Here is a 9,332-nt window from a genome sequence, read left to right on the forward strand (position 1 = left end):
TGGAACGACCACAAAGTACATCCACTAAGCTTAAAGTAGTGTTCGATGCGTCGTGCAAAACAACGAGTCAAGTCTCGCTCAATGATTTACTCATGGTGGGAGCAACCATCCAGCCGTGCCTATACGCAACGTTGTTAAGATTTCGGTGTCGCAAATTCGCTCTTACAGCAGACATTACAAAAATGTACCGTCAAGTCGAACTTGATGAGGCGCATCGCAAATTCCAATTAATTATTTGGAGACGTGCAAGTTCGGATCCCTTGCAAGTGTTTCGTCTAAATACGGTAACTTATGGCACGGCCAGCGCACCATTTCTTGCTGTCAGGTGCTTGAAGTATCTAAGCGAAACTCATTTAAATTCGCATCCACTTGGCTCAAAGTCTCTTGCTTCCGATTTCTATGTTGACGATCTTCTTACAGGCGCAAACACGAAATCCGAACTACGGATATTGCGTCAACAGTTAGTTGAAGTCCTAGAGCCAGCCGGATTTGTGCTGACGAAGTGGACTGCTAATTGTCAACTAGGTGACAGTCAGAAAGAGAATCTGGTTATTTCGAGTGGAGATCAGCAAGATTGCAAAACTCTTGGACTGATGTGGAACCCACAGGCAGACATTTTCAAGTACTGTCTGAAACCAATAGTCTCGTCCGAAACCACAACCAAGAGAGTAATGTTATCCGTCATATCCAGTCTTTTCGATCCCTTGGGTCTGCTATGTCCGGTGATTACTAATGCAAAAATCTTCTTGCAGGAAATTTGGCTTTTGAGCCTTGGTTGGGACGATCCCATTCTCTTAAAGTTGCAACAAAGATGGGAGTCGATGGTTTCGGACATGCAAAGGTTGCATGAAGTCACCATTCCACGTTTTGTAGGAGCTAGCACAAGCACTCGATGTCAAATACATGGGTTTGCAGATGCGTCCACGCGAGCATACGGCTTGTGCATCTACGCTCGTGTGTCCCATTCAAATGGAGTGTCCGTTAACTTATTAACGGCAAAGTCAAGGGTGGCACCCTTAAAGACAAAAACAATCCCAAGATTGGAGCTATGTGCCGGTCATCTGTTGGCAAAGTTGTGGGAGGAAGTTCGATCTATTATTGATTGCCCCGTAGAGAAGGTTATATTGTGGTCAGATTCGGAAGTGGTTCTACATTGGCTGCAAACTCATCCCTCCCAGTTAACAACATTTGTTTCAAATCGAGTTGCAGAGATACAGGAAATCACTTCGACTGCCTCATGGAGACATGTACCCACCGAAGAAAATCCTGCAGATCCAGTATCTCGGGGATCATCAGTAGCAGACTTAGATTCACTATTTTGGTTTAACGGCCCGTCATTCCTGCAACAAAATGCCATGGATTGGCCTCAAAATCGTCATTTACGTTTGACAGAAGCGGACGCGTCATTAGAGAAGAAGAAGGTAGCCACTTCGCTTGTCGCGGCCGATGGCGAACACAATCCCATCCTCACCCTAATAGAAAACTCATCATCATATATGATAGTGGTAGGCACAATTGCATATATCCGCCGGTTCATAAACAAAAGGAAAGGAGTAATTTGGAGTAGTACTTTTCCGTCATCAGAAGAGCTCGGCGCAGCGTTTCTAGCAGCAGTTGAAGCTGTTCAAAGAGACGCATTCTCGCAGGAGATTGACAAAATAAAAAAGTCATCAAAGTTGCAGGCATCACTTCAAAAACTAACTCCCTTCATTTCGGAAGAACAAGTGGGCTCATGCTCGTTTTCGTTGGTTCGAGTAGGTGGTCGCCTATTAAACGCTCCTCTAGCCCATAACGCAAAATTTCCACTGTTAATGCCAAAAAATTGTAGATTTGTTACCCTCTATCTTAGCTATTTGCATCGAGCCAATTGTCACGCTGGACCCCGTGCACTAGTGGGATTCCTAAGACAGTCCATGTGGCTGATAAATGCACGAAGAGAGTGCAGTGCCATTGTCCGGAAATGCGTACACTGTTTCCACTACAAGCCGAAGCTTCTCTCACAAATCATGGGAAATCTTCCCGCTGATCGATTGCGTGGGAATCGACCCTTCGAGATTAGCGGAGTTGATTTGTTTGGACCGGTTCGTGTATCGCTTGGGATTCGTGGCAAGCAGCCTCTTAAGATGTACATAGCAGTGTTTGTCTGCTTTGCATCTAAGGCCGTACACCTAGATATTGTAAAAGACTTGACCTCTAATACATTTATTTTGTGCTTATCCAGGTTTGTTGGACGTCGTGGGCCTCTTGTCAAACTCTATTGCGACAACGCCACGAATTTTGTTGGTGCAGCTCGCATGCTCAAGGAGCGCATGGATGCATTCAATGCCAAGGACGAAGACCTCAAGGCGTATGCTCCGGCTCACAGTTTTTCGGTGGAATTCATTCCCCCGCGAGCCCCGCACATTGGAGGCCTGTGGGAGTCGGCGGTGAAGTCCGCCAAGAATCTGCTGCTCAGGGCTGTGGGCAGCGCAGTGCTCAAGGAGGACGAGCTGCATACGGTTCTCGTGGACGTCGAGGCCGTGCTCAATTCCAGACCACTGGTGGTCGACAGCGGCAGCCCCAACGAAGGGGAGGTGGTGACTCCAGCGCAGTCGGCAGAACGCTAGTTTCGCTGCCACCCGAATCAGAGCTGCCCAGACCAGACAGCAGCCTCTCATATCTGCAACGATGGCAGCTCGTGTCTGCCATCAAGCAAAGATTTTGGAGAGATTGGTCCAGAGACTATCTTCTCAGCCTTCAACAGCGAGGGAAGTGGTCCGAGGAGGTCGCCAACTTGGAGCCAGGCAGAGTGGTGGCAATTCACAAGGACAACGTGCCACTTCAAATGTGGCTCACCGGAATAGTGGAGAAAGCAATCCCAGGAGCGGACGGGAAGGTTCGCGTGGCCGTGATTAGGACGAAGGCCGGGGTCCACAAGCGATCGATCCATCGTTTGGCGCCTATTCCATTGGATTGAAGCCTATAGGCTGTCAACGCGGCCGATGTTAAGGCAAATCAGTTGCCTGCATATATATATATAGCTATAATTATACCTAAGAGACATGTATGAAATCACGCTCTTAAATTGTAATGTCATGCGCTCTTATACCATGTTGCGAACGGAGCCTATGCAAGCAGCAGCCGCTCATGAAGAGGGCGCCGCTTTAGAATAAACTCACTTATAATTGAAAGTCGATTGAGTGCACAAGTTGATCTGTCGGTCTGTCTGATTCCAGTGTATAATTAAACCTTCAGAAATCGTGCCTAACGGCAGGCTAATTTGCACAACCAGGAACTATTTAACCTCCTTATCATTGATAAGTTATCTTCCCAAAGTTTTAACTAATTCACGACTCCTAATGTATGCTGATGATGTCAAGCTATGTTTTTCCTACAGCGATCTGGTAACCTTCAATCAGATCTCGACGCTCTCAACAATTGGTAGATTATTAATGCTCTTCCTCTTAAAATTTCCAAATTTAACGCCATGACCCTCCATCGCAACAAGTCTTACCTTTTTGACTTCACAATTCATAACATTTCCTTGGAACGCCTATACAAAGCCATTATTTTCGTACATAACTTATGTTTTAGTTCTCATATAAATATATTTCGAATAAAGCCAAAGGAGTCCTTGTCTTTATCAAAAGATGGTCGAAGGAATTTTCTGAAACCAAACCACTAAACTTTCTATACCTATCTTGGAATATGGTTCCTGTATCTGGTCTCCCCATTACCAAAAATATCAAGATATGCTCGAGTCCGCTCAAAAACAATTCCTTATCTTTGCCCTGCGCGGACTTAAGTGGTACCCCTCTCGACTCTCATCTTCCTTCTTATGAGAGTCGGCTGCGTCTCATGAACTTGCACTCTCTTGAAAGCCGTAGGACTTGGAATTCTGTTTCTCCACAAACTTCTCCTAGGCGACGTTGAATCTTCGGCCCTCATTAGCCTTATCAATATTGCCTGTCCCATCCCGCCCGACTAGGCATTACTATCCTCTGCGTCTTCCTGTGCTTCGAACTACTCTGACCATGAATCTTTCCGTAGCCTTTGCCGCGACTGTTTGTTTATATTTTTTTCCTTTGATACTTGTGCTTCCAAAGTAAAATCTTCTTTAATGAAGAATTTAATTTAATTTTATGATTTGTACATTCTTATTTTTACAAAGTTTAACTGTCCATAGTTGAACTCTAAACATTAAACATAAACCTGAACGTCAAAAATAAAGTGACGAAGGCCACGACAGCGCTCTATACATGTACAAAATCCATTTTTGTAAAAAGGGGCACCAACCCTAGCAATAGTTAGGCCAATACTACACTACGGAGTTACTGCGTGGTGACCGGAGCAATTGAAAAGGACCCCGAAAAAACTGGGCAAGTTCAGCGAATTGCCGGCCTATGCATCAGTAGAACTCCACCCCAAATGATGCGCTAAATGCTATCTTATGCCCCCAAAGACTTGACCTTGCAGGAAAGGAGCGGGCAGGCATGGCAGTACTTCTGAGAGACTCCGACCAACCGACTCCTCTAGGCACCACAGCACATAGGTCACTCATCCATTTTAATTAATAGCAATATCGTCCGTTTAAAAACATTCTACCGAGTTCCAAAAGAGTACACAGATACCCCCTTCAATACATTTATTCCTCACAGAGACAAATGGCTCGACTGACTTCCAGGCCCAGATGGGGCCATACAGGCCATACACAGATCACTGTAGTCATATCAATCAGGAAGCGCTGAACTGCCTCCAAGCAGAAACCGTTATAACAACTTGGATGAACATTTATAGCGACAGCTCAGATGCGATCGAATCACTAAATTTCTCATCGATTTGCTATTAACCTTCTATGGGTCCCGGGCTACTGGGATATTGAGGGCAACCACAATCCCCTTTCTCCAAGACAAGGAGGATATTCATATGCCAATTGCCACCTGTAAGCTTATCATAAAAGAGCAAAGATTAACAGAAGATTATTTGGCAATTAGTGCCACGATGTCGCATAACTTGGCAAATATGACCGACCATGGATAGGAAGCTCTGCAAACTAAGCTAAATAAGGTGCAGCGCAGTCATACGTTCCCTATAAGAGCTAGAGCAACCAAATTTGAAAACCGCACTCCTGTGATATCGAACCTGCACAAGTTTATTTTAAAATTTAGCCCCAACCCTTTATGTTGAAAATCAATCAAATTTTGTATCCATACTCATGTTAGATCTCATTATTACGTGTGTATTTCAAAATTTCGATCCGCCCCCACAAATGACGAAAGTCTGTGGCATCGACAATATTGAAATTACGAGAAAACTAAAAACGCACAATAATAAAGAATGACCACATCTACCAGATTTCCGAATCTGGATCAGATCGGATCAGTTTTATAGCGAAAAGGAACAAATCAATTTGCAGTGGCTACGTTTAGACACGTTTTATTTTCACAGATACAATTTCGCTTCCAATACTTGTCTTGGAACTTGTCTTGTCTTAACTTGTCATATTTTTGTGTTTGATCAGAAAAACTTCTTGACTTCTTACATCTTTTGGTATTGTAACATACATAAATTTGAAACGAAAAAAGATTTTTCTGTTTGTCGCTCAAGATTGCCTGCATGCAATTCTCAGCTGAAATACATACATAATCCATATGGAACTAATTTGATTATGGTTTTGAAAGATATTCGTCGAAAGTTTATATTATTTCATTATCTTGTAGAGACTCAAAGCCGACAAAACAGCAAAGTAAAAAGCCTTGCAAATCGGCATGATAAGGATGATGAAAAGTAGCACATCTTTTACGGAGGGAGGATCATATTGCATTTCTCAGCTTTCATTTTTTCTGCTCATTGGCATTAAAGCCTATTACTCGGACAAGTTTAAATTTATCTTCATTATTGAATTTTACTGGCCGGCTGGCTTGCTTTCCTCCCTTTTTGGTTTCTGCCAATTTGAATATTTACGAATTCTTAGTTATTTTATCGATCTGCCTAAGTACTGCAAGATTTCATCACGAAACGCTGACAAAAATTGGTCTGATCTGAGAACGAGGATTTAGACCGAACGAAAGAAAGAATTTGAAAAATGGTTGTTTGTTTTTATGAATATATTTATGAATATGAATTAATATTGGATGGTTCATTTTAAGGAAATTAATGAATTTGTGTATGATGTTACAGGATACAAAAAAATTACAAGGTTGATCGTTAAGTGTAAGTAAAATATACGTACATATGTGTACAAATAAATAATTTCTTTGTATACATTTGCAGTTAAAAATCTTTAAATGTTGCTCCACAAGTGGTATTTAGCTCTAGCTCTAAGAGCTTGGGTTTGAGTGAAAAAAAATTAAAAAGTTATTATTTTTTATTTATAATCATAATTTACGTGAACTTTCTACTGCTTGAATCCAATAATAGTGTTTACGACGATGAGACGACATTCGATTCGCTGTCCCCCTTGATGCTGACGCATTCCTTCTGTTCCATAACTGATGGTGGGCCACTAATTTTGTCGGCGGGAGATTCCACCGAATCCAATTCACTTTCAGTCTTTAAACGTTTCGATTTATTGGCTGTTTTATCCAGATCAACTTCTTGCGCGGTATCTGGCGAAGCACTGCGTTTGAGCACGTTTTCATAATTTTTGACATTTGTAGATTGTTCATTTGCTTTGCTGGTGTTATATAACACATCTTCCGTTTCTGCTGGATTAATAGTAGTCGGCAGTTGTTGAAGTTTAGACTGAAATTTGACAATTACCGCGGTCATGTTATCACAACCAGTTCCGTCGCCCATAGTATTTGGCGCCAAACAGTTGTCAAAAAGCTAAGGGTTCAGATTGTTATTGATAATGCAAGGACAGTATAAATATTTTATTATGTTACCTCTTCGCAGATGTTAGATAGCTTCTTATTTTCATCTTTTAGTCGAAGTCGGACAAAATCCACGACTTCCTCACTAGACATATAGTTCCAAATACCATCGCATGCCAGGACCATAAACTCGTCGGCAGGCGTAATAATTAATTTCTTTACGTCTGGTAGAGCGGATATCATTTGTGCCTCAGCTGGAAGTTCCAAATTTGTTTTATAAGCATGATCGCCAAGGGCTCGAGATAGATTTAGGCCACCATTGACACGACCATCAAGGGTTACACGTCCACCTGCTTTAACGATCCGCGTGGCCTCCTCATCGTCTTCAGGCTTGTGGTCAAGACTCATTTCAATAGTTTTACCATTGCGGGATATAACACAACGTGAGTCGCCGGCGTTCGCCACATACAGATCACGGCCATGCAACAAACAGACAACAGCAGTACATCCACTATCTTTGCCAGGCTCTTCAATCATATTAGCGCAAAACTGATCATTGGCTAGCTGATCCTCATCTGCTTCCTCTTCGTCACTTATATCGTCGTCCTAGGGATATGTTAGTTAGGTACAGGTAAAAAAAAAGAATAATTAAGAACTTACGTCGTCTTCGTCATCATCGTCGTCGTCGTTTTCAGCCCCATCGTCTATGTCTTCTTCAGAGCTATCTGCAGTGGCTACTTCCGATTCCTCGATTATACCATTTTCATCGTAGTCAGCGTCATCGTCCGTGGATTCATCGTCTTGTGCAGTATTAAGTTTCTTTGCATTTTTTTCAGATTCCTTGCTGGTCGATGAAATAAAGGAGCCGTCAAGTTTTGTTCCTGTTGAACTGACCAAACTACCATTTTTTTTCGCGTCACCGATGTCTGTAGACCCAGACACTATAGATTCTTCGGATAAAGCGTCGCCAGCCTCTATAACCTCAGATGAAGTTACTCTTCCATTCTGATCAGTTGGAATCTTTATAGTTGAACCGCTCCCATTAGTTTTATCAGTTGTATCAGTGACAGTTTCACTGTTTATTAAATCATTTTTATTTTTGTTGGCGCTGGAACTGCTACTACTAGTCACTGCTGATTCATCTTCAGGTTTTGCTGCCTTGGAATGGCTGGAACTCGGACCGGGGATCTCCGAAAATGCAGCAGCTGCTGCTGCAGCTGAGGTTGAAGAGCCTTCTGGCTTAGCTGTTGGATCCATTACAGCCTTATTAGCAGCTTCGGCAGCCACTGCTGCAGCGCGACGACCACGCAAACAAGGCGCTTGCAATTTAAAATGTTCCTCCGCCTCGGTTTTTAGCCTGTCCATTTTGTGTGTTTGCGGAAGTCCTTTGTATTTTTCTAGTACTTCGTTCAATGGTAAATTGCTCTCCTCGTGTAACTCAGCTAAATCTTCGTCCTCATCTTCCTCGTACACTTCGGCATCTTCTCCATCAACAAAATTATGCTCGCCGGCCAGTATTTTTAGTATGGTTACTACTGGTGGATCTAGCAATGTTTTGTCGAATCCCAAAAAAGCATCTTTCAGCGCCAGTCCGAACTGACCTTTTTTGTACGCATCTAGGTTTTTGAGGAATTCTGGCAACTTGTCTGCACAGTACTGGGCCACCTCGGCTCCACCGTGGCCATCATAAACAGCAAAAAATGACGTATTGATATCAAAATTTAAAATACAATTGTGAGCATCCTGTAATATCAGTAATTGTCAAATTCTTAGCACTTAATAAATTCATAAATGTCTCACACTCTTACCTCTTGACTGTTGCGCCAGCCCTGCATCGAGCTGGCACCTACTACCAGCAAATCGTTCAATTCATCCGTAGACGATTTTTCCGTCTTCGGATGTGACAAGTAAGCACCCATTTTGAGTAATAAAATATTTTTTTCTGCTTACAAAATGAAAAACAATGTTAGAATTGGTTTACAAGGCGCAAAGAAAGGCGAGTCGGATATCTCCTGAGCTATTTCATATGCCTAATGCGCTATGCGGAAAATCGATGCGTAGCCAGAGCACGCGTGCTTTGTCTAAATATTATTTTTCGCGCCGCCGGTAAAAACAATTTCACTGAGTAGAATTCACGATTTTTGTTTTGTTTTTAATGAAGTTGGTAAATATATTTCTTTGTAAATCTCATAATTTAACTGTTTTTAAATGGAAAGAAATGGTTTTATTTTATATGCGATGCCCGTGTTTTTTTGGCCGCTTTTTTCTAAATTTAACACTTAATTCAGATAATTTTTCTAATTGTTTGATTTTTCTATTAACACAAACAAATCTGCTTTTTTTCCAATTCTTACAAAATGATGCTATGTATATGTATGCTACTTTTGCAACTTGCAATATTTGTCCTGTAGTAGCGTAGCTAGGGTTGCCAACAAATCGATAGCGCTATCGATGGTTGCAAAACTAGCCAACCATCGATTGATTAGGTTCAACATCGATAGTATTGAGCGGAAAAATTTAATACATTGATACCTTTCA

The 9,332-nt window shown here is 42.1% G+C and overlaps 1 protein-coding gene across 1 annotated transcript; it reads right to left on the reverse strand.

The window, feature by feature from the left end:
* Positions 1-6,328: 6,328 nt before the first annotated feature.
* Positions 6,329-8,929, reverse strand: LOC6590581 (probable protein phosphatase CG10417). The gene is made up of 4 exons (XM_002015350.2): positions 8,603-8,929; positions 7,455-8,537; positions 6,867-7,400; positions 6,329-6,807 (listed from the first exon to the last, which is right to left on the reverse strand). The coding sequence occupies exons 1-4, from the start codon at positions 8,711-8,713 to the stop codon at positions 6,403-6,405; spliced, it is 2,133 nt and encodes a 710-aa protein (XP_002015386.2). The 5' UTR covers positions 8,714-8,929; the 3' UTR covers positions 6,329-6,402.
* Between the last annotated feature and the right edge of the window lie 403 nt (positions 8,930-9,332).

This window comes from Drosophila persimilis, unplaced genomic scaffold, assembly GCF_003286085.1.
Source record: "Drosophila persimilis strain 14011-0111.01,24,50 unplaced genomic scaffold, DperRS2 tig00000002-arrow-pilon, whole genome shotgun sequence".
NCBI lineage: Eukaryota > Metazoa > Arthropoda > Insecta > Diptera > Drosophilidae > Drosophila > Drosophila persimilis.

Bases quoted from the DNA above. Each gene is read 5' to 3' on its own strand.
- LOC6590581 (XM_002015350.2), bottom strand. From the start codon at position 8,713: ATGGGTGCTTACTTGTCACATCCGAAGACGGAAAAATCGTCTACGGAT. The intron at 8,538-8,602 runs GTAAGAGTGTGA...CTGATATTACAG, and splicing joins GCTGGCGCAACAGTCAAGAG to GATGCTCACAATTGTATTTT. The intron at 7,401-7,454 runs GTAAGTTCTTAA...ACATATCCCTAG, and splicing joins ACGATGATGACGAAGACGAC to GACGACGATATAAGTGACGA.